Here is a 23835-nt window from a genome sequence, read left to right as displayed (position 1 = left end):
CCAACCGTCCCGTAGGATATGCTTGCCCCGCTTATGGCTGGTGGGTTGCCGCCGGGTTGAGTAGAGGCCCATGTCCCTTGAATTCCTGGCGATGATGCATTCGGTCTAGGCCCAAACAGCCACGGATTGGGCTGAATCTGAAAAAATGGCCACCGGTAAGGATGGCCCATCATTGGTTGGCCCAGAATGGGCTGTACCATGAAGGGTTGCCCCAGATTTGTCTGAGCCAGAGAAATCCCACCATCTTGGGCCTGAATAGGTTGTTCTTGAGATCTAATGACATCAATGGTGTCCCGATTTTCTGCAGGTTGCATGGGACTTTCATCTTGCGGATGCGGATCAGAGGCTGAAGGTAAGTGGTTTGTCATGGTAAAAGTATACTAAAATGTTGAATTTGTGCAGGATTGGAGGTCTCAATAGAAACAAGGTGAAGAAAGGGTTTGAAGATCTCGACGGGAAGAAAATAGCGGAAGCAAATCAGAGAACTTTTACTGCTCTGATACCATGTAAGAAGTTCAAGAAGAAGTAAAGAGAAAACGATCGAAGACGTAGAGAGAGATTTTTGTATATCGTATCGTCTTCAATAATGAATCCGATGTACATCCTTAGTAGATATAATACAAAGTGTAAGGAAGAAAGGAAATTAATGATCCTATGTATCAATTTAAATCAATCAATTTAATCTAGATCTAATCCTAAATTGATTTGTACAAATCATAATCAGATCGTAATCGGATCTCAATCCATCCTCTGTCAAGGCCGCATATCTTTCAACATTTTCATCGTTGATTTATTTGGGCCTCACAACAAGATCCACATGATTGATGGTTGAGATCACACTAACTTCTCTGATCTAGCATCGCAAAAAAAAGGGCATTTAAACGATAACATGTCGTTATTTCTACTTTGATTAAGATTTCACTATCTTTTTTTCGCAACATTCATGTTTTCTTTTAACTCAAATAACAAACTTTTTCATGAACTAAACGCCCGTGTTATCTTTTGACTCGTGACTTCTCCGCCGGACCAAAATAAAACCATTGATATCCCTCGAATTTTTTCTTCTTCCCCAGAAGCATTCATTTTCTACCGCGGTTGTTTTTATGACGCACGAAACCATTGCGACACGGTCATTCGGATTCAAACGGAAAAAAGCAGAGGAGTATATGCTCGCCACGTGTCCAGACAAAGCTACATAGATTTCGCTGCAAGCCGGTGGTGGGAGGCCCCGCCTGTTTAAGTACGTTTTTTTCTTTTTTGGAAAGATTTTTATTACAATTTAACCAGTCGATTCACGAGAGCACGAGCCGAATTTTTGTCTCTTTCTTCAATCGTTTGCAGCTCCGATTTCGGCATAAAAGCTGGGGGTACGGCAGGGATCCCGTTCCCTGTGATTAAATAAAGCAACCGAAGATCCTCAGCATCTCGGCGCACCGAGGAAGCCGGCCTCTTTCGAGCGATCGTACAGTCGACGTATCGTCACCTCCTCACCCGCCGTCAGGAACGGCCGTTGGCGCCCGGAGACGGCACGGCGGTCGATCGGCGAGCGAGAACCGGGCGAGAACGGGTCGAGACCCGCACCCGACGCGCCCCGACGATAATTTTCTTTATTGTTTCCCTCTTTTCTGGTGATCCCGTCGATTGCTTTGCTTGAACTTGAACTTGAACTTGAACTTGAACTTGATGTCTCCGCGTTGAATGCTTTGCGGAAGAAGGGAGGAGTAGAGTGGAGCCCACGGCATTCGCCGGCGCGAGTTGGAGGAGGAAATCGCCGTCTCCGAGCTCGGCTTTCATGGCGGATCCTCATGCGGCGGCGGAAGAGCCGCCAGTGCTGGCGCCTCTCCTGGTTCAGGACCAGAGCCGCGGCAATCACCGGCCGCCACCGCCGCCGCCGCCGCCGCCGCCGCATCATCATCGTCGTCGTCGCGAGGAGGAGGACGTGGACCCGCACCTCGACCAGGCGCTGCACAAGCTGGAAATGTTCCTCTCCTTCCTAGGCTTCAACCAGTCGACGGTGCTCAGCACCGTGCTGTCGTGGACTGCGTTCGTGGTGATCGGCGTGGTGCTGCCAGTGATCGTGCTCGAGCTCTCCGATTGCTCGGACTGCGATAAGTACCAGATCAAGAACTTCGAGCTAGATATAGTCGCGTCGCAGGCGTGCCTCGCGGCGGTCTCGCTGCTTTGCCTTTCGCACAACCTTCGCAAGTATGGGATGAGGAAGTTCCTGTTCGTGGATCGCTATAGTGGCCAGATGTCCAGGTTCCGAGACGAGTACATCAAGCAGATTAAGGTCGGTGGATTCTGGTCTTTTGCGATTGGTGTACTTAGGGAAATCCCTACACTGATAAATATCAATCGAATGAACTTTCTTTTATTAAAGGATTGACCTGCGTGGTTGTTCCCTTGAATCTTTGCTATCTTGTGCGGATGAAGTAATTTTGTAAGAGCGCGTCGACTCTTTAAATGTGCTTCAACTTTCCATGTTTGGGTCTCAACGTAGTCAATGTAGGGGAAAATAGCTGTGTTATATAGTCTTTCACTTTGAATTCTCTGGCAGCGGAGGACAATGAGTAAATGACATGTCTCCTTGGAAAAGTATGCCTGTAGTTCTAGAAATTTGATGGCTGCACGAAGACTGCTGGACTGATTGCTGGTAGGATTTTAATGTCTCTGCCTTTGAACAACTCACAGTCACATAGGAAAAGGTACTCTTGGCCAGCCAGCCAGCCAGCAACGAACAAATTATTTTCCTTTTCATTATATGTTGCTGTATTTTAGTTTCTGAAATGCCCTCTCAGAAGCCTCCAAACTAACCACTAATGTCATATCCACTCCTTAGTCAGTCCTTCATTACTAATGAGGCCCTGCAACAATCTCTTTTTTTTCTTAATAGCGATGATGGGCAATCCAAAAACATGTAGTCTTAGAGACAATGGCATGATGGTAATTACCGCTAGGGCGAGGGCAAAATGTTATCATGTCACATTGCGGAACACATTCGACATGCCACTTTCAGGAATACGATGAGTTTCTTATTTAAAAGTACCTAGGACATCTTTACGATCACTTAAGAATTTGTTTACTCCAAATTTGCGCAGGATTCTGTACGGTTGCTCGTATTATGGTCACTTCCTTGTTTCGTTTTGAAGACTGTGCGTGAAGTGGTCCGCCTGGTATATATACATCATGAATCATGGTGGCTGTCAGTTTATATTTTGTTCTCGTTGGTTATATCCTGGACTTATGTCAGTACAATCTCTCTATCAGCCAGCACTTTGTTTCATTTGGTCTGCAATCTGCAAGTTATTCACTTTGATGATTACGGGAAGATCTTGCAAAGTGACGATGATGTTTTGGTTATCATTGAAGAGCACATTCGTCTACGGTACTACCTCTCCAAGATAAGCCATAGGTTCAGAATTTTCCTCCTCCTAGAATTCCTGGTGGTCACAGCAAGCCAGTTTATAACTCTGTTCCAAATAACAGGATACAGCGGACTCGTTACTGTCATTAATGGTGGTGATTTTGCTGTACGTCATATGCTACTTCATTTTCCTTAGTTTTAACTTATTTTATTATTATTTCCTTTCAAATTAAGAGTTTCCTATTGGGCTTTGCAGAAATGTGTCTTTGCCAATACATTCCTCCTTACTGTATCTCTTGAGAGCTCAATTCTATTGTTTAATCTCTTTGCACGACTTGTCCTCAACTTTGCAGGTCTCCACCATTGTCCAAGTTGTTGGCATTAGTCTTTGCTTGCATGCTGCTACAAGGATCTCACATAGGGCCCAAGGTGTTGCCTCAATTGCAAGCAAATGGCATGCATTGATGACATGTAGCTCTACAGGCACAGCATCTTTAAGAGGTTCAGATAATGTAGGAAGCATGGAGCCCATGAATGCATTTGGTTCAATACATACAGATTTCTCTGAAAGTGACCTGGAATCTTTGGAATATATCGGAATGCCTACCAGCACACAACTTGCTACTTATATGTCAACTTATCACAAGAGACAGGCTTTGGGTATGGAGCTAATATTTTGAACATTAATTTGGCTCACTGGTCTGCTCTCAGCTTTTTGCACGTTCAATGAGTCCTGTATTGAAAAGAATCTTTTCATGAAAGAGATGCATCAAGATAATTTCCCTTAGACCCAGAGATTTGATCTACACTTGCCACGTGAACTATGCCTACTGCATAGTCCAGATATAGTCTGCAGTAAACACTGATGAGCTAGTGATGCACTTGTATGCCATTTTGTTTTGAATTTAGGAACAGCATCCTGTTTTGTGCAACAATCATTTAATGGTTCTAAGCATGGAAATATTGTTTATTATTTTTGCATGACATGATTTACCATTAGAGGGAGCTTATTATAATGAGCAAATTCGGACAGGTAACATGGAAAGTATGTCTTGGATAAGGTACTTCTTGAGGTTGCTTTGTGTGTTCTTCCTGCATCTTAAGTTCTACATCGTAGATCCCATGTAAGGTTGTCTTTTCTTTTTTAATGTGCAGTCTTGGTCACTTTGATTGCCATTTTTTAGTAAATGTTTGGTTCTTTCATTTCCTATGACTGAATAATGTGTTCATTTGCCCCGCCTGAAGAGTTTACCAGTTGCCATTGTGTTTCTGAAATCTTCAAAGTCTGTTGTTCAATTGTATTCTAGAGGGATCTCGGACTCTCATCCTTCTTTTCACTGTGGTGTTTGATTTTACAGATTTCCAAATGTTGTTTTATTCACCTTAATTACACAGTCTAAGCATTACTTCTTCTCTCTGCACAGATAAACCAATGCGCTGGCACAATTTCTCTTTTCTTGTCTGTTCTCTATCCAGCAGCACTTCGTCAATCTCAGTTGTGTGCATGTTCATCTCTCTATGTATCCCCACGTCCTCATACATTCGTGTTCCAGGAGCATCTTAAACAACATATCTGAATGTAATTTAAAATTATTTGACTATTAAAATTGTAGCCTGGTTACTCATACAAATGATCCATCTTATTCTACAGTAATGTACCTGCAGACCAACCCCGGGGGAATCACACTCTATGGATGGACAGTTGATAGGGCTCTCATCAATACCATCTTCTTTATTGAGCTCTCGTTGGTAACTTTTGTGCTGGGGAAAACTATAGTTTTCTCTTCCAGTTAGCTCTGGATTCTTAACTTGGATTCCTTTGACCGAAACGAGTTTAAAGCACTGGTCAAGCCATTGAGAGAGGCTGAATTTCAGTGATTCGGTGAAGCATCCTTATCCAGATCAGAAAAGTATTTCAGTGCCCAGTGCCATCACTTTTACTGCAGTGGAAACTGCTCTCATTCAGACCTAAGAATTCTCTGGCAACTTTTGTGATGAGCATGGCTTTGTTCAAACAAGCTTGTCAAACCTGGCAAACTGCTTGAGTTACTCAGAGGACCTATCCGTCTATCTTTCGACATCCACGATCCTGAAGTCTCCAAGCCAAGTTTTGACCACTGCCTCTCTATCTTCTTTCGCAAAACTGCATTTTTCCACTGTGTATCATCCTCTGCTAGACTAAAAACATTATTAAATCTTTGCGAACTGCCCCTTAACTGTGAGGCAAATTTTGTTGTAGTCTTCACTAAAAGCCAACAGATTTTGATTTTGAACATATCTAATTCAGCTGCTCAACCTTGTTCACATTAAGAGTTAGTTTCTGTAAAATGTCGTTTGAATTAAGTGGATGGCCATCACACGCATAGGCTACTTCCCCATCCAAAAGAGCTCCTGCTATATCTTATTTTCAGGCTTTTCTTGTGCCGTACTAGTTTGGACTTTTTACTTTTTGGGTCAAAATACTAGTTTTTGACTTGAAAGCTAGGGCGCGTTTGGTTGTGTTTCTGTTTAAAAATTGTTCCAGGGATATTTCTGTTCCGGAACAATTTTTGAACAAAATACGCGTTTGGTAAACTTGTTCCGGAAATAAAAATAAACAAACATGTTTGGTAAATTTGGATAATTTTTTTATTTCTTTTATTTTTTCTATTTTTCTTATTTTTCCTTTTTTTTTTTTTCTTTTCATTTTTTTTTCTTTTTGCTCGGTCAGCGCCAAGGCCTTGGTCGCGGCCGGGCGAGGGCCGAGCCGCCCCGGGCGGCGAGGCGCGGCGCGGCGCCGAGCCACCGCCAGCGAGGCCGAGGCTCGCCGCCGGGCGAGCTCGGCCTCGCCGGCCCGGGCGAGCTCGAGGCGGATCCGGGCGAGATCGAGCTCGCCAGGCGGCGCGAGGTCGGCCTCGCCGACTGGCGAGATCCGGCGAGGCCGAGCTCGCCTGCCGGCGCGAGGTCGGCCTCGCCATGGCCGGGCGAGCTCGAGCTCCCCCTGATCCGGCGAGGCCGACCTCGCCTGGGCCGGCGAGGCCGACCCTCGCCAGCCACGGCGAGCGCCGGCCGCCGGGGGCCTGCGAGCCTCGCCGTGGCCGGGCGAGGCCGCGCCCTCGTCGGCCGGGCCGCGCTGCCGTGGCCGAGGCAGCGACCGGCCTCGGCCATGAAAGAAGAACAAGAAAATAAAAAGAAAAAAGAAAAAAAAGTGTTTCGATTTGTGTTCCGTAAACAAGAAACACAAATTAACAAGAAACACAAAATTTGTGTTTCTTGTTTCTTTTTGTTCCTCTCGTGAACAAAAGAACAAAAAAGGAACAGAAACGCGTTCATGTTTATTCCTTTTTGTTCCTGAACAAAAACAAAAACTGTTTAAAAACAAAAAAAAAAAACGCAAACAAACGGGCCTAAATATCGAGGCTTCCTTTTCTTTTCTTTCGAAAGCCTAGGGGCTGCCTGGTGAATGACTTTTATATCGATCGGCGAGTGAATCTCTCACGATCTCTAAACGGAGGACACGAAGTAAAACACGGAATCCTGGTCTTTAGAAGTTGCTCCTCGTTGTGTGTAGACAAGTCTGTGAGAATAAATGGAGTACAATTCGTCTATCGTTGGTGATTAATCTACACAGAAATCTCCATTTAGCTATGTCGCCGTTATCGCACCTGCTTTGTTACCCTTTTTTGGGCCGGGAATGTAGCTTGTTATATGCAACCCGGTCGTCATCAATTGGGAGAAAGTGTCAAAAAGTTCACATTGTTACCGGGTCATAATTCTTTCAACTAGGCCAATTTAGTACTAAACATTTCATATTTTATTAATTAAGTTCATCCGACTAATTTTAATCGAAAATCACTAACGGATGATGCTAAAGTTACTTTTTTTAATATTCCTCATTACTTTTTTTTGCTCTTTTCCCCTGGACAAGGGTTAGCCAGCTCTCACTAGCCACTGGCAAGGGTTGCAACCCCTGCCTAGCCCTCACCAGCCAAAATGAAAGGACAAAAAGAAATGAATGTCAATATTAATTGTGTCATGTAGGACAACTAACGGTCACATCAGCAATTTTCTTTTAGAATTGATGGAATGAACAAAATTGGTAATATATAAAAAGATTCAAAACTAAATCAAATCAAATGAAAAGTTTAGAATTGAATATGCATCTATGCAATAGGTGTAAAAAAAAATTTAATTTTTTTCCACATCATGGTTTTAGGCTCCACAGGGAGAGAATAAGAGAATCCGTTGCTGTGGTCGTCGGAGAATCCATTTCTTTTTCGTTTATTAAGACATAAACGCTTAAGGGGTCTTGTCTGAAAAAGAATTTGTTTTATACAGAACTACTTAGTCATCAATACTGGAGAGTGCTAGATGTATGACAGAACAGACCTTACGGACATTTTAATCATATGATCTTCGTGCGAATCTAATGAACCTCATTTTACGGAAAGACGATCTCATTATACATGAATCTTACAAGACTCGGTGCTGAATCGAACAGAGTGACATTCAAATGACCATATTATTAACTCCCGTATAGTTTTATCCAACTTACTTGGTGGTGTAATCGTTCTAAAGAGTTTTAACACAACCAATCTTCTAGATTAAAATTGCCGCTGCTTATGACACTAACGCTACCACGGAGGGTTAGAGAAGTGGGTATTTGGATCATCGATTGATTAAATTGTGAAAGACCGTAACAAATTAGGCATGCTTCCCAGACTCGAACCTATTCGAGTAGATGGCGTTTTTCGATGGTGAAAGTATGAGAAACAAGAAGATTTTGAAGGGTGACTCCGGTACTGAATTTTTTTTCGATTTTATATCACCGGGCGTGCCCAATGGCAATTCCCGATTGATCATAATCTACACCGTGCGTGACAATTCCCGGTTACTTAAATGCCCATTCATTATACAATGATATGTGCAAGCACTAACGTTGGTATCGGGTGACATTCGAAAAATAATCCTCTCAAAAAACGCTCCAAGGCCCTCGCCCGTGACCAGAGCGAATGAAATCTAAGATATCAACTGATGGACTCTTCGGTCGCTTCCTTCCTATATCGCATCATCTTTTTCTCCGGCTATTGCATTGCCATCTTATTGTAACACTAGCTTCCCGTGCAATATTTTTCTGATGAATAAACACGGTCAGGCATAACTCTTGAGCCGGAGCACATCGTAGATGAACATTAACAGAAAATTGAAAAAACTAGCCATAAACCTGCTTGAAGAAGCCTCCATCATCTAAGTTTCTCTTCCGCAACCGTTGCCGTTAGATTACAACTCAATCCAGGCTTCAAGACGCCAATTTCTTGCTTCTGTATTACCCACAATGGATAGCTCCCTAGAGACACCATAGAAAAGAGAACAGGCGTGCAAAAGAAAACCGAAAAAACATCTATGGCAGCGATAAAATTTCTTGTTTGGCCCAAGGCAAGACAGCTAAACGTAAAAACTTGTCCTTTGCATCAACCACTCCTCATAGTGGCACACAATTCTCGACTCACAACAGATTCAACCATGACTCAAAAGAAACAAGAGACAATCACATCCTACTTAAAACTCAACGATGGAATGCAGTTAATAGCATCACTATTTTTGTCAATTTGCACTCAATGCAATTCAATAGATTGAAAAAGTTGCATCATTTTCATCACTTCAAGCGAAACTCCTATCTAGAAGTTGGTAAAGCAAATAACTTCATAGCAAGTCTCGCAAAAAAAAAGAAACTTAAATACCATTTTTCATAAACTTGTCCAATACTATAAAATGCCCCCGAGAGATTGAACCTTGTCTGGCAACGAATGCCAAGATGAATGCATCATATTTTCTGAAGGCCTCCAATTCTCTATTTTCACTTAAAGGTGGAAGAGCTTCAAATTAACAAAGTCAAATAAAAAGTAATAAGTCCCATGACAGTGGGAATTTCTCACCTGGACCCAAGCCAATATGGACGGGATCAATCACGACCATATAGATGGTGTGGGTTCAACATGGGCTCCACATATACGTCCCACATGAAAAACCACAAAGCACCCTGTCCATGGACTTGAGTCTAAGCAAGAAAATTTCCCCATCATAATAGCACTGCCAAGTTTCTCCCGACCAAAGTTCTTTCCACAGGAAATGTTGTGAAAAATCAGGCAAGCAGAAAGAATTTTGACCATGAAATGCTCCATCTACAGTAGAGCCAGGGTTAAAACAAAAGCAGAGTAAGGTCTAACCAGCGTTGGAATAGAGCCTGATCCTTAACTCCACCATTATTGAACCTGAAAAAAAAATCAGTTTTGTCCAAATTCCACATGGCAAGACATATAAAGAGGGTTACCGACATGAACCCAAAAACACTCGAGGCATCATGACTGTTTACAGGTTAGCATTAAGGCACTTGCCACAACGTTGCAAGTGATAGCTTGCAAATAACTACGTATGTCTCAAAAAGGCATTTGTCGTCAATAATTCACTCCACTAGACAATCAAAAAAGGAAGCTGCAATTAGTGAAAGACAAATTTCAAGACTTTATTCCTGTCCGATAAACTGATTAGTCTTCAAGAAGCATGCAGCATCTTTCAACTTCTGACACACAATTAGCCAAGAAAATTTCGTCCACCAAAATAATGATGCAGATGGATCCCGTTAGTGATGGCACATATTCCTGACAGAAACTAAAATGAACTCTCATACCCAGAAAGTTCTGACTATATTATGATGAAGTATAATATATTCACAAAATATAACCAAGATCTAGTTTAACCAAACTCGACAAGATACTGTCAATATGGCGAAGCGAAAACTAAGAGTTATATGGTACCTCTGATGAGCATGAACGAACAACTAATGGAAGTTCTATAATCCAATTTGAAGGTAAACTCCTCAACCTGCTTGCAACTTGGATACTGCAGGTGACAGCCGCAGACAAACGTCAAAAAAAATTCCGAAAAATTACAGAAATCTTGACACCATCACATGCCATCAGCACAATAAGGACATTTCCAGGGCTTCCAGTTCACAAAATAAGTCATGTAGTTACAATATTTGGGACCTAAGTTAATGGGGCAAAAGATACATGTCCTTCTCAAAAAGCCGCAAACGCAAGAAGCATTGACAAACAGGAGATATCTCGATAGTCAAGCTATTAATAACCTGCCAGCGGCCAGCTTTATAGAGATGATCAATGAACTCCTTATATCCGCATGTCTCAAGAGGCAATCGAGTAAATATCAATCGTTCCCGCTAACAAGAGTTAGAAGTCAAAAGGCCATCTTAAAAAAGCAGAAAAGCTTTTTGGACAATATTTCCCTAAGGTATCAAAATATTATATAGCTCTTGCTGACTCCATGTTCTCTACTTACCTCAGGTCCTCAACGAGATTGTGATAATACTAGAGAAAACAGTAGCGAATGGGCAAATTCGTTTCCTTTTAATTTGGTCTTCGTTTTCCAGCTTAAAGGGCCAAAATAGCTAGTTGCTTCAAAAGGCTTAAATCTTCAGTGTCTATTGCGCTGAACATGATGGAACATGAATGATTGCGAATTTGCCAGATTATGAGTGATTTTTTGGTTCAAGCTGCCAGCAGAAAGTTCTTATAAAATGTATAAGCAACTTCTCAACCAGCTACACAATAGAACATCTTCATCAAAAACGGCTTTCCCAAGTTTTAATCTCTTTTATCTCAGACTCACTTCCACGTACACAATGCTGAAGGCAGACATGTTTTCAAATGCCATGGCAGAAAAAATTGGACGACAACAAAGGTCTTGAACATTATTAAACAGAACATGATATCTCTCACGTCGATCCATTATCCACCATATCAAACAAGGAGATATTGTCCCAAAAGAGATGAAACTATTGAGACATGGACCCTCAAATCTAGAATTGGCAGTTTACCTTCCAAACATAAAGGTTACTCGTTACTGTGATATTCTTCCTGTATGTAAAGAAAAGAACGTCCTTCAACTTCAGACCACCATCTCTTGCAAACACAGCGTCAATATCAAAAAGATAGAAAAGATGAATAGTAATTTAGTTCTTGTAATAGCCAAAAAAATCCAAACCGAAAGAAAATTGTTACAGCGTACAGTCAATGCTATTTTACATACAAAAGTTCACGCTGAAATTTTTCCTTGAAAAGTAAAATAAAAAGGCCATCATGCCACACCTTGCGATGCAAGCAGGGTCGCAGATGCATATCTATTGGTGATCAAAGCCGGTGAACAAAGTAAACCTGCGAGAAATCTGGCTTACTAATGGAGAGCAAGAACAAACTTCTCCACCCAAGCATGGTGCCTGCTAAAAAATAAGATGAATGATCTCCAGATAAATATGTTCCCAACTCCCGTCAATGCAACTCTCACCTCGACCATGTCCATTTTGTGTATACAGACTGCAGCATGAGGATCACAGGCTATCCTATTCATTTAGCCAAACAAACCTCCGCCCCCAAGCTCGCCTTGCATTAATTCCTTCCTGCGCTGCTCTTCTAAAGGATCTGGACTCTTCAAAACTCTTCGCAGGCGCCTAATCACAAATGCAAAACGCAACAAAAAGTACATAAGTAGGACAACAGACTAGGACTGTTAAAAGTTACCAAAAAGACAACAGTAATAGGTACAAAAGTTCAGAAACGGCCCAAACGCTTCCCCCAAGTAACAAAGTATCAAGCTAGGACAAGTTACCTGTCTTGAGCATGTTGAGCAGGAAAAGTAGGCATAAAATCTTTGGACTTCGGAAGAGGGACTTCACGGAACCACTCATGATTAAGGGCGGCCTCTGCAGTTATACGCTGCTTAAAGATAAAAGAACAAGTAAGTCATCCTACAAATACAGCACATGGAGCACGACACTACATGTAGATCTAAAATTACCTTTTCGGGGTCATAAGTAAGAAGCTTATTCAACAAGTCAAAACCAGAGTCTGAAAGTACTGGAAGTCCTGTGAAAGATGTTGGTGGGAATTTCTTCCGCAACAAGTTGTACCTGAAAGTAACACAACACTTGTCAATCAATAAATGAGAAATGTACTCTGGAACTGAAGTTGTCACCATGAAGGCCAGAAACCCAGACCAGAATCACCCAAAGCTGGAAGCCTGGGACAAATGGTATCAAGGATGTGAACATCTGGATGCCACATAAACTCAAACAACTTATACATGGAAAAAGTATACTTACTGGTGCTTAACAAAGTTGACCTTGACACCAGGGAGCTTGGAGAAACCCGGCCAGATAGTCTCATTTGGGGTTCCAAGAGTTCTAAATATCTGCAGATAGGATTGCCAGTGACCCAATCAAAATCCATTGAAGCACCCGAGCAGCGGCAACAGTATGAAAGCAAATATAAGTAGAGTGAGGCATTTTACCTTGTCAAGTTGATCAAATTCAGTTTTCCCATTAAAAAGTGGCTCCTTGGACAACATTTCAGCCATGATACAGCCCAGAGACCACATGTCAATGGCAGTTGAGTACTGTTTTGCCCCCAAGAGGAGTTCAGGTGCCCTGCAGAACCAGTACTAATGCGTAACAAACAATCCATAGCCCAGATTACTGAAAAAGGAGGACTCGCACAAAGCGATATTTCATCACAACTATGGAAATGCACACAAAACAAGTAACAATAAAAAAGAACATGCAATAAGATGTCAGATGCCAGTATCATGAATTAAACAAAGAGTGACAAATACTGTTCAGCTTACCTGTACCAAAGAGTAACCACCAAGTGAGTGTAAGGCTTTAATGGGCTCCCGTACTGCCGAGCCAATCCAAAATCGCAAATTTTCAACTCACCGCGATTATTAAGAAGCAAATTTGATGTTTTAAGGTCCCGATGAAGCACCCAGTTGTCATGAAGATACTTCACACCTTCTAATAGCTGCAACATTAGACATTTCACTTCACTCTGACTAAAAGGCTGTTTCATTGTTTCCATCAGCCCTTTAAGATCGTGCTCCATGTATTCCATCACCATAAAAATGCTGTCAAGATTGCTCCCCACCACAACTTCTTTCACATCCACAATTGACGGATGATGAAAAGATAGCAGAATATTTATTTCCCTCAGAGAAGTCAAAGGAAAACCTTCCCTTTCCTTTTCCATCTTTACCTTCTTCAGTGCTACAATTTCTCCAGTTTTCTTATCCCTAGCTCTGTAGACTACACCATAAGTCCCTTCATCTATCTTGTTAAGCCTCTCAAACTCATCAACACTTCTACAACCCTGCAGCATATTTACACTTCTTTGAGGCGGACCAACAGGTTCTGGTGTTCCTCGAGAATCATCGTCGCTTTCTGAATTAGTGTCGGACGTATCGTTGATCACATCCTCGTTACGGTTCTTTTCATCAACATCCATGTAATCATGGTCAGAATAGCGGTTATCACTGGATGACCCAGCAGCACCACCTCGCCCATCAGGTTCAGAAGACCTGCGTCTAAGTCTGTCTGAACTATCTTTCTTAAGTTTCCCCAGCTCAGGACTGACCGATTTGCCACGTCCTCTGATTCCTGATGATTCCAACAAAGGTGTCTTCTTTCTTCTCGTAGGAAAATCTTCATCCTCTACTATCTCACCCTCATCAACTGGAGAATTATCTCCGGCTGCCCATCTGGAAGATGATATGTTATGCATTGGCACATAATCTTCATCTTCTAGCTGTGTTGCCTCATGATCTTTAGCCCATGGATCATCATTTGAAGGTAAAGCAAATGCCGAAGATTCTGCTATTGGAGACTCAGCCCCAGAATCACCACTTAAATCAACATTTTCAGTTATGGGTGAGGAAGACTGTGGTTCTTGACCTAAATCATTTTTAACTGAAGATATCTGCACAACCCCATTGTAAGTATTAGGGATCTCACGGTATGATTTAGGAAGTGGAGGTGGAGGAGGAAGGGCAGTAACTGCGGCGGAAGCCCTTCTTTTCGATGCCTTACTTGATTCATCATCGTCTCTATCCCAAATTATAGGTGAGAATTTCCTCTTCCTCTCCACTACTGGGGAGTGGGCCCCATTCTCTGCCGTCTTAGAAACCTCTATGCCCTTAACCCCTGTGTCAGACTCTATGGCGTCCTCGGACCCACTTTCACTGGACAATTCACCTGGCTCTCTATCCATGGTCCTAACCGAAATACCGGGATGCCTAGACCCACCAGCACCTGTGCCTCCACTACTCCCAGAGTCACTTTTACTCGAAGAGGAGTGGTGCGCGCCATTCGCCACTTCCCTCTCTTTAACATCCTTCTGCCTAACCCTAGCCCTATCCCTAGCATTACGGCTTCGGTCTCGCTCATCATCCTGATTACTGCTCCCACTCCGGTCATATTCCTCCTTAGAATAACCCAAATCCCGCTTCGACACATACAAGTTAGACTCACGGTCCCTCAGCTCATTGTCCCGATAACCCCCATGCCTCCCAGCCGCCATATATAAATTCACGAACACAAACTCAACAAATAAAAAAAAAAAAAACCCTAACAGAACTGCACCTCTACTCAAAGAAACAGAAAACTACACCACTCTTTTTCAATTTTTTTACTGGAAAACAACAAAAGATGAAAAAAAAAAAAAATCCCAATCCTAATCGCGAGCACCCCCAATCGAAATCACCAGAATTCCGATCCCAATTCAACAGTTGAATAACAAACGGACCGACAACGAACCGTGAATTTATGCACCCTCGCTAGGAAGCGCGAAATTCAGCTACCGAATCGATAACCGAGGTGCCGAGATTCGAGGCCGAACCCTAAGGGGGGAGATATCTCGAGGCGCCGCAAAACGCCAATCAGGATTCCTCGATCGCCGGAGCGGAGGAGGAGGGCGGGGGAGAACGGCGGACGGAGAGACGCCGTCGGAGGCTCGCCGGCGGCGAAGGGGAGGGAGAGAGAGAATCGCGAGGAGGAGAGGGGAGAGGAGATTGGGGGTGGGGGCGAGCCGCTGCTCCGCGAGAGCGAGAGGGGATGCCTCGAACAGAGTAGGGAGTAAAAGAAAGCGAGGATGATTGGCCGCGGCGCTTTTTATAGGGGGCCGGTGAATGGGGCCTCCCTTTGGGTGCGGTTTTGATGTCGAAACTCGAAAGAAGATTCCCAAGGCATATATCGCCGTTGACCGCGTTGACTCGAGATCAAGCATGTCGAAATTGGAGGAGAAAAGGGTGGATGCATGGTGGAGATGTTACCTCAAGAGTGCACTCATGGAGATTTATTTTTGTGTTTGCACCTAAAGTTGGAAACTGCTAAGACGACGACGTCCTGAAATAACGCTCGACATGTCCTTTCCCACTCGAGGTAAGACCTTGAATTAGAAAGACCGTAGCTAAAATTGAAGATATCGAATTCTGAGATCGATGAAATTTTTCGCGCCACATTAAGAAAAGCAATTGGAAGTATCGGAAAATAATTGATGACGGGTAAGGTAGGCAATAATGTACGATCGAAAAAAAAAAAAAAAAAGTAGCAAGTAATGTTTCATTTATGGGCTCGCAAATAAGGAGAGAAAACAAAAAGTCCAATAAACCAAGATTTTTTTTTTGTTAGAAATTGGTAGGGAGCTTGGAAGTAATTATCAAGGGAACCAATGTGGTTGACAACGATTTTTTGGCTTTAATTCTATTATTTAGAGAATTCGCAAATTTAAAATAAAATGAAATAATCGAACCAAAACTATTGTTCTCAAGGCTAAATGCATTATCTAGATTAAACCGTGACTTGGGACATTAATTCTAATGATAAAATAATTAGAAGCTCCTGCCAGTGGACATTGGGTGCGTTTAGAAGTGGTTTGAGAAGCCACTTTGGATGCGTTTAGGAAATTTTGGGGAAAGTCCTTAAAAAAATTGTAAAGGCACTTAAGTTAAAGGAGTTTTTGAAAATACAAATTATGTTTGGTAAATCGTACTTATAAAGTCCATTATAAAGTATCTTTGAGCAAATTAGTGTTTGGATAAATTAATTTTGCAAAGGGCTTTTGTTATTAAAAAAAGGAAAAAAAAGAGAGTTGGCCGACCAAGGGCTTCGCCGGTTCTCGCCAACGAAGAGCTAACAATTGCTAGCGAAGGGTGGGCGGTCCGGCAAGGGGGAGGCAGCATGGCAAGGGTCGTGGCAACCCAAACCACGAGATCCCGATTGCCGTGACCTCGCTAAGCCGTCACACAACCCACCGCGCCGCGAAGGTCACCGACGCCCGCGATCTAGTTGTTGCAACCTAGATTTGCACGACCAAATCTGCGCACAATTTGGGTTGCCGGCGTCCTCCGCGCAGCAACCTTCACCAAGCCATCGCAGGACCCACCACGCTCGGAGGTCGCCAATGCCCACGATCTAGTCGCCACAACCCAGATCTACGCGCGATCTAGGTTGCCGGCATCCTTCACACGACGACCCTCATCGAAGGGTCGTGGGACCCTTGTTGACCACCTGTCCTTCGCCACACCACCTACCTTTTGCCAGACCACCTACACTTCGCCAGCAACCCCACGTAGATTCTAATCATTCAAATTTGCAGAGAAGGGAAGATGAAGATGATGAACAGTTGTCGGGGTAAAGTTGAAAAAACGAAAAAATTAACAAGGACAATTTCAAAAGAAAAATTTCATTAGCCCTCCAAGTCAACATGCCGAAAAAGCTCAAGATAGCTTGGGCCCAATCAACCTCGGCCTTGGGTAGGTTGGGAGCTGCCTTGGGCTTTCAGCCTACTTGACATGCTGAGCTAAGGGGGTTAAATAAAAAAAATTTCTTCCCAAATCATACTCGTTGATTTTTGATTTTTTCGATTTTGCCCTCACTATTCATCTTCTTCTTCTTCTCCGTGAGCTACTGCCGACGAAGGGTAGGCATGGTCGTAGTGACCCAAACGACTATTGCCGAGGGTGGCTCAACCGCCATGCCATCTGGATCGCTAACCTCGCCACGACCCAAATCTGGGGCGACGGGGTCGCGGGAGGACCGCACCACCCCCATCTAGGTCACACGAGTCGCACGACCCCGCTACCCCTAGATTTGGGGCGGCGAGGTCGCGCCGACGACCCAGATCAAGGGTGACGCAACCCCGCCACCCCCGGATCTGGGTCACGTGAGTCGCACGACCTCACTGCCCTTGATCTTGCGCGACCCCGCTGCCCCTGGATCTAGGGCGGCGAGGTCGCAAGAGGTCTTGCGGCGGGGTGGCAAGAGATCGCCTGACCCCGAGCAACCCTTGCCGGTGGTCTTTGTGGGTCACTCAACCCCGAGCAGCCCTCCCCAATTGTCTCCGAGGTTGCTTGAGTTAGATGTCGGCCGCCAACAATAGATTTCGATCGTCGGTAGCTGCTGCCCTTGCTAGCTAATTTTTTTTATTTTTCTTTTGAGAATTTTTTTTATCACAAGGTCCTTTGTAAATATCATTTGTCTAAACACTATTTTGCTCAAAGATACTTCATAATGGACTTTCAAATTACAATTTAACAAACACAATTTACATTCTGAAAAGCCTTTTCAACCTAAAGTCATTTATATTTGCCCAATGAATTTCCTCAAAAGTCCAACCAAACGCATCCATCATCCCGACCGCTTGAAAACCATCCAACATCCAAAATGTTTTTTTTTTTTTTTTACGGCAAGGTGATATAAAATTATATACACCTCAGTCGGGACAATTTTACCTTCAATAACTCTGTGGGCACGGAGATTTATGTAAAAAAAAAAATATATATATATTTTATTGACTTTTGATTTACTCTAGTAAATATTCAATTACTAGTTAATGAAATTCATTTTGGGGAAAAGATGAAAGAGTGCAAAGAATACGTGCAAGCATGCTAATGACTCAATAAGGGTATGTGTTTATATGTCGATTAAAAATTTATTATCAATGCAGTAGCACCATATACGGACGGAGAAATTATTACCCAATCATGTCGATATAGTTGGTAATTTGCTTTATATATTCTCTACAGCTAAAGAGAATACTGCAATGCACTGTGACATTCAAGAAAGTACAAGAGGATGATGGTATCATTGTAATGTTCCCTACGAATCTAAGCCAGAAAAGAATGGCCTTGATGAAATGTTCTCTTACTCAAAAGTGTAATTTTCATTTAAAGATTACTCTTTCCTCTCAATTTCTTCCTCTTCCCAAACAAATCAATTAATTCTTCACCTTTGCAGAAATCATTCTCTTCATCAATTCTTTCCCCACCCCACCTCTCTTCACCTGAGTTTTCTCCAGCTCCCACCTTTTTATCATTCGAATATGCCGTAAATATCCTCTTAACGAGTGACTGGAGACACTATTATCGCATATCAATCAATCCCATGATCAAACCATTTATGAAGAGGAAAAGGAATGGTTATGAAGCATATGTCCAGAGAGAACTATGCCAAACCGTCCACATGAAACTTCTATCTTCTTCATTTGCTACCAACTCTACCTACACTGACGAAATTCAAGATATGCATACTTCTTCCACAAGACGGATGACATGAACAATCACCATAACTATAATCTTGAATCCATGAAAGTTTTGCATCAACGAATTAGACGTGCAAACAACGATTTCTCTTTTGGAAAAATTTTAGGATATAGTTACATTGCTAGAGCTCTACCAGCAGAGGGAAGGAAGCTTGAGCGAGAACGAAGAGGGCAAGTGACCAGTCCTCCTTATATAGTCTGCCCTCTCCGATGTCCTCACCGCTTTCTCATTCAGCTTAGCCTCTGCATTCGCACGCTTCTCTTCCGCTATTCTCCGCGTGGAAGCGAGTTTGTTTGCTAATTTCTCCTGTGCGCGAGCTTTCAATCTCTCAGCCTTGACCTGGAGATGGAGCCAAACGAATTAGGAATGCTGTTGCACAGACGCATGTCGTGTTTCGTGGGGTATCTGCAAAATGTATGATGTTTCGGAGAGAGACATCGACTGCCCAGTATGTACATCTTCAAACCATGAATAAAGGATCTAAGATTCAAAACAAGCCATCTAACCATGGTATACCAAGTCATGGATTCTCAAAGATACACATAGAGACTGATGTATGAAACCTATTTACTACTATTCCCTTTTCGATGGGCTTCCTTTTGATTTGTTCCTAAAATCATGGAAGAAAAGTCTACTGTTTGATCGCAAAATGATATTCGAGCAAGTTCCATGATTTCTCAAGCTACTCAAAGCCCACGCAGAATCACTATTTGTTGAAATAGGACAGAGTTCTACCATCAATGGTGACTCGAGTAACCAAGGGTGGGACCAGAAGTATGGTGAAGTTCGAAGGCTGTTATTGAGCACTTCCGATGTGCAGGGCAGAGGAGACAAGCCCTTTCTATGCATCAGAAGCTGCGAAAGAAACCATGGCAAAGGAGGCGCAGGCAAGTGCCATGTTTTCTCCAGCACTTTCCTCAGACTACAGCTAAGCGAAGTATTCCTTCAATTCTCCCATGGTTTGGAACTGACAACAGGAAAAAACGCTCGACATAGCAGTGTTCCCACTGTACTTGCAGAAAGAATTCAGGAGTCCAGCCAGAACAAGGCAACATTATTAGATTCATCAAGTGTACAAACCCAGGGAATCAGCATATTTCTAGCATACAGCTATTCAGTATCGTTGCCAAAGAACAATCTGTCAATTTAGATAACTATAACAGCGAAAGAACAGTACCTCCATCTTTTTCATTTGCATTTCAGCTTTCCTTTTCTCGTGATTTTCCCAGGCTTGAATCTTTACCTCCTCGCGCTTATACCTGAAACAATAGGAATAATACGAAAAATTAATCATCTTTTGGTTTCCGAGTCCAGCAATGCCTGAGACAATAGTGAGACACTGCTCAATCCTCAACTAAAAAGCATTAGGACATTTTCATGTCTAAACTGCAGTTAGCTAGTGCCAAACCAGGGTCTCTCTGACTAGAATCACCTGGCCATGTACTTGGCGCGCTCCGCCTCATCCCACGCCACTGCTCGCGATTCCAGAGGACTCAACTTCTTTGCGTGATCCAAACTCATGTTCCCACTATGCTCACAAGCATGCGCACCTTCCATACAGGCACCGATCACTCGTGGACCATTGGTAGAAGGAGCAACCCCACCTCTGCCTTCTATTGACACAACCCCATGTTGACACCTGACAGGAGTAGAAGATCCCGAATTGATGGGGCTTCGAGCAGCAGGAGTTGTGGCTCTGATTGGGGTTCCAGTCCTGGATGGCTCCTGGCTCGCAATGGGAGTCATATCAGTCCCCATGTCCCTCACGCACACTGATCGTACAGCGGGCATGCAATTCTGCGCTGGCTTATTGATCCGCCAGACGGACTCATCGCACTCCACCTTCTTCGTCTCCACTTCATACTGACCTGCCATTTCATGGTCCATGCCTCCATTTTTCTAACTCGCACCCATCCTCATCGCTGGAATATTCCTGCTCTGGCGGGGCTGGGGCAATCAATCTCCGGTCGTCGGCATTGGAGTTTCTCGGTTTGGTTTTCGACTGGCTCTTGTCTCCTCCCACTCGTGAAATCCCGACCAGCCATTTCTGTGCGTCATCCCATTTGGAAGGGGTCGGTTTGCCTAGAGCAGTCCGATGATGATGGGAAGCTCGATTGGTTCCATTCGCCCGGTGAAACTCGAAGCCGATGGAACTACCACTTGAGATCTCCTGCGTTGGTCCCTGACTGTAGCAGCTCTTATCTTCTACAGGAGATTTCATTGTCCCCGAATCTCTCTCTCTCTCTCTCTCTCTCTCTCTCTCTCTCTCACTAGATCAGATATCTACTATCTACTTATAGCTATGAGATGTATCCACCATGGATCCTTCAATTTGTAGTGCTGGTCAAGATCAGATCTGCATTGAAGGAGCTTGTCCAAGATTCATCAATTCTTCTGCACCCTGAAAGCCAGAAAAATTCACGTTTCTTGGTAACCGCAATAGCTGGGCCTCACTTTTGAACATGGCATGACCAACTCAATGGATCATAAGACTGAAAGGCAAAGAAAGGACTTGAAAGAAAAGCCAGAATCTGAAGCATCTTGTCAAAGAGGATAAATTGAGAAAGCAGGCGATTTGCCTCTTGCAAGCTGCTCAAGAACAAACCGCTAGAAACTGAATAATCAGATAAGTATCAATGATGATAGTATGCAGCAGCGAGAAAACCCCCCAACCCACACAACTAGATATGAAGTTTCCATTGCTTTTGAAGGGACCCACTTCAGATTTATCCTCCAGAAAAAGATAAAGCAAATATCTTCAAGCTTCGAAATCCCCCACCCCCCACCAATCATTCAATTTCGAGAGAGAGAGAGAGAGGGAGAGAGGGAGGTGTAGTACCTGCTTAAACCACAATGAGAATACGGATCTTCAAACAAAGAGCAAAACGTAGTCTCAGAGAAGCAGAAACGGCAAGTGGGTTTTTTTCCCTTTTGGCAGAGAACAAGAAATGCCTAGAAAAGCATGGATTTTTGGGGACTCGCCGAGCTACGAGGGACGGTGCAAGTTGAGATCCAGTGCACATTATTAAAGTAATTGCACCACACATGCTCGCACTTGCATGGTTCTTGACGCGTGACAGAACCGAACAGACAAGCACTTGGCAGTAGCGGAGTAAAATTAGCAAGAGAGAGAGGTGAGAATCCCATTAAAATAAGTATTTTACCTGGGAAGTAGCGAAATTTAATACTGGGATTTATGCCGTGTACAGGTAACATGCAACTCACTGCCGAGTTCTGCAACTTTTTCTCTCGCTCGTTTGGCGGAATCTGAGGTTAGCGCATCGATGCTCTTTCCCTCTCCTCTGCTCTGCTCCCCAGAGACCGGAGAGCGTGTTTCATCTCCCACTGAAAACGGTTCGGCTGTCCCTTTTAACGGTAACTGGTTAAAGGGTATCTTATCCGATGATTAATTCTATCAATCATACCTTGCGTCTATCATAACCCGTCTATCGTCGGATCAGTCACTTTGCCTCGCGTCATCGGTAGGGAGCAAGTAGTTCTCTTAGACGAGCACTCGGTTCCTAATTATATGAGTAATGTGATGATCGCATGAAGATCGTACGTACCTGGTCCGCCCAATAATGGCTGGCGGGGGCGGGACGGACAAGTGGACGGTGGGAGATCAGGGGAGGGCGGGTGCAGGGCCCGGACCGATGTCTGGATAGACGGCCGAGGAAGGTCGATGAGGGGACTCTGAGACGATCACGTGGACGAGAGGCGAGGGTCCCGTCCTAGTCGGGGTACAAAATGGGGGTTGAATTGACGACCGAGTTTTGACGCTCTCACTTCACTGCTTGGAACTGCATGACGTGGAGGAAGGTGGTCCAAATGGACAGCGACGTGATCGCGCTGGATCGAATGGAAATGAAGGAGGAAACCTGTTGCGGCAATAAAAACCACATGCAGCCGTGTTGGCTTTTTCCGGAGCATCTTGGACCCACGCGCGTACGAACCTTGTCTCGGAAATAAATTTGTTCTTGGTCTCGTCCCGTCATTGTCAACAGGGTGCTTAAACCGGGTGCTTAAACCGAAAAAAGGGGTGCCGGCACGCCTCTATCACTGAATAATGATTGAACCAACCAGAAAGATCCCAATAAATTCTGGGCCAGATGATCGATTGAAAGTTATATTCACGCGCATCGAATCATTAAAAGTTTCATTTTCGAGGTCCCATTTATTAGATATACGGGTTCCCTTTCTATAATTCTCCCAATGTTATCTGTGAAGCATGAAGTTCTTATAGACATTTTGTCACTCCCAGTAATGCTCCTGGATGAACTGAACTACACAAGAAAGGTAAGCCCAGTTTAGATAGCATCTTTAAGTGCAAATTGTAAATTTCATGGCCTACCTATTCCGGTGGTTTAGAGAATTTTTTGAGCTACAGATACATTTTAAGCATTTTTTACTCAGCCTAAAGGAGGCCGCTGTAACGAAAACAAAAATAAAGAAGAAGGGTAAATTTCACATGGTTCAACTGTTAGCGAGTTAAAAAAGAGGCGGTGCATCAAAGTCAAGATTCGAAAGTGACGACACCGGTTAGCAGGAAAGAAAAATATTCACTCTTCCCCATCTGCAAGTCTTCATCGCTGAGTTTGAACCGATCGACGGGCTTTTACGGGATAACCACATACAGATTGAACTCCCGCACGATTCTACTTCTGTATTGATTCCAGTTACAAATTACAGTGATCAAATGACCAACAGCTGCTGTGACAATCCCAAGCAATCCGCCAGCAATAACCTATACGGTTCGCATCACAGTGGTAAATCAATTTTCCTCAGAGGATAACTGATAAGATGTAATCTGGCAAAGATTATAATTCTTCATAATGTATATATAGATCTGAAGCAAATTACCCCCAAAATCAAAGGGAAAAAGACGGTCATTGGATACTTAAGTAAAATGAAATGTATGTAAGTGTAAGTACATGTAAACGTGCACATATATTAGACACGCATTGATATGGCTGTAAGTGAATGAATGAGTATTGTCTATGTAAGCGGAGTGGTAATTAATAAGGTTGTTTAGTTGTGACCTAAAGCTC

At 43.4% G+C, this 23835-nt stretch overlaps 3 protein-coding genes across 22 annotated transcripts; 1 reads left to right on the top strand and 2 right to left on the bottom strand.

Moving 5' to 3' along the window:
• Nucleotides 1-1294: 1294 nt before the first annotated feature.
• Nucleotides 1295-5705, top strand: LOC104433649. 3 transcript variants are annotated; one of them, XM_039307705.1, is made up of 5 exons: nucleotides 1296-1628; nucleotides 1716-2290; nucleotides 3099-3530; nucleotides 3718-4024; nucleotides 5016-5705. In XM_039307705.1, exons 2-5 carry the CDS (start codon nucleotides 1793-1795, stop codon nucleotides 5156-5158), a joined length of 1380 nt encoding a protein of 459 aa, XP_039163639.1. In that variant the 5' UTR covers nucleotides 1296-1628; nucleotides 1716-1792; the 3' UTR covers nucleotides 5159-5705. The 3 variants fall into 3 exon arrangements, with proteins under 3 accessions (XP_010044772.2, XP_039163639.1, XP_039163638.1); XM_039307704.1 differs by having other exon boundaries at nucleotides 1713-2290; XM_010046470.3 differs by lacking the exon at nucleotides 3099-3530 and having other exon boundaries at nucleotides 1295-2290.
• Nucleotides 5706-8217: 2512 nt separating this feature from the next.
• Nucleotides 8218-15291, bottom strand: LOC104433648 (cyclin-dependent kinase G-2). 18 transcript variants are annotated; one of them, XM_039307594.1, is made up of 10 exons: nucleotides 13040-15290; nucleotides 12707-12842; nucleotides 12519-12607; nucleotides 12215-12326; nucleotides 12026-12132; nucleotides 11509-11867; nucleotides 11238-11322; nucleotides 10159-10243; nucleotides 8568-9615; nucleotides 8218-8477 (listed from the first exon to the last, which is right to left on the bottom strand). In XM_039307594.1, exons 1-6 carry the CDS (start codon nucleotides 14764-14766, stop codon nucleotides 11768-11770), a joined length of 2271 nt encoding a protein of 756 aa, XP_039163528.1. In that variant the 5' UTR covers nucleotides 14767-15290; the 3' UTR covers nucleotides 8218-8477; nucleotides 8568-9615; nucleotides 10159-10243; nucleotides 11238-11322; nucleotides 11509-11767. The 18 variants fall into 18 exon arrangements, with proteins under 18 accessions (XP_039163528.1, XP_039163531.1, XP_039163533.1 ...); XM_039307597.1 differs by having other exon boundaries at nucleotides 11238-11306; XM_039307599.1 differs by having other exon boundaries at nucleotides 11238-11277.
• Nucleotides 15292-18748: 3457 nt separating this feature from the next.
• LOC104433647 (remorin 4.1) lies at nucleotides 18749-21591 on the bottom strand. Its single transcript, XM_039305946.1, has 4 exons — nucleotides 20711-21591; nucleotides 20220-20676; nucleotides 19965-20046; nucleotides 18749-19126 (listed from the first exon to the last, which is right to left on the bottom strand). Exons 1-4 carry the CDS (start codon nucleotides 21006-21008, stop codon nucleotides 18917-18919), a joined length of 1047 nt encoding a protein of 348 aa, XP_039161880.1. The 5' UTR covers nucleotides 21009-21591; the 3' UTR covers nucleotides 18749-18916.
• Between the last annotated feature and the right edge of the window lie 2244 nt (nucleotides 21592-23835).

Source organism: Eucalyptus grandis, chromosome 2 (assembly GCF_016545825.1).
Source record: "Eucalyptus grandis isolate ANBG69807.140 chromosome 2, ASM1654582v1, whole genome shotgun sequence".
Classification (NCBI taxonomy): Eukaryota; Viridiplantae; Streptophyta; class Magnoliopsida; order Myrtales; family Myrtaceae; genus Eucalyptus; species Eucalyptus grandis.
The sequence above is the reverse complement of the archived record's forward strand: the minus strand, read 5'-3'. Positions and strand labels throughout refer to the sequence as shown.

What these genes read in the sequence shown, in the direction of transcription:
- LOC104433647 (XM_039305946.1), bottom strand. Translation starts at nt 21,008, where the DNA reads ATGAAATCTCCTGTAGAAGATAAGAGCTGCTACAGTCAGGGACCAACG. An exon ending in GCCAGAGCAGGAATATTCCA is followed by an intron (nt 20,677 to 20,710) that starts GCGATGAGGATG and finishes AGAAAAATGGAG; the next exon opens with GCATGGACCATGAAATGGCA. An exon ending in CGCGCCAAGTACATGGCCAG is followed by an intron (nt 20,047 to 20,219) that starts GTGATTCTAGTC and finishes CTATTGTTTCAG; the next exon opens with GTATAAGCGCGAGGAGGTAA.
- LOC104433649 (XM_039307705.1), top strand. Translation starts at nt 1,793, where the DNA reads ATGGCGGATCCTCATGCGGCGGCGGAAGAGCCGCCAGTGCTGGCGCCT. An exon ending in TTAATGGTGGTGATTTTGCT is followed by an intron (nt 3,531 to 3,717) that starts GTACGTCATATG and finishes TCAACTTTGCAG; the next exon opens with GTCTCCACCATTGTCCAAGT. An exon ending in TCACAAGAGACAGGCTTTGG is followed by an intron (nt 4,025 to 5,015) that starts GTATGGAGCTAA and finishes CTTATTCTACAG; the next exon opens with TAATGTACCTGCAGACCAAC.
- LOC104433648 (XM_039307592.1), bottom strand. Translation starts at nt 14,766, where the DNA reads ATGGCGGCTGGGAGGCATGGGGGTTATCGGGACAATGAGCTGAGGGAC. An exon ending in GTGGTTACTCTTTGGTACAG is followed by an intron (nt 12,843 to 13,039) that starts GTAAGCTGAACA and finishes CTGGTTCTGCAG; the next exon opens with GGCACCTGAACTCCTCTTGG. An exon ending in GTCAACTTTGTTAAGCACCA is followed by an intron (nt 12,327 to 12,518) that starts GTAAGTATACTT and finishes TGTTACTTTCAG; the next exon opens with GTACAACTTGTTGCGGAAGA.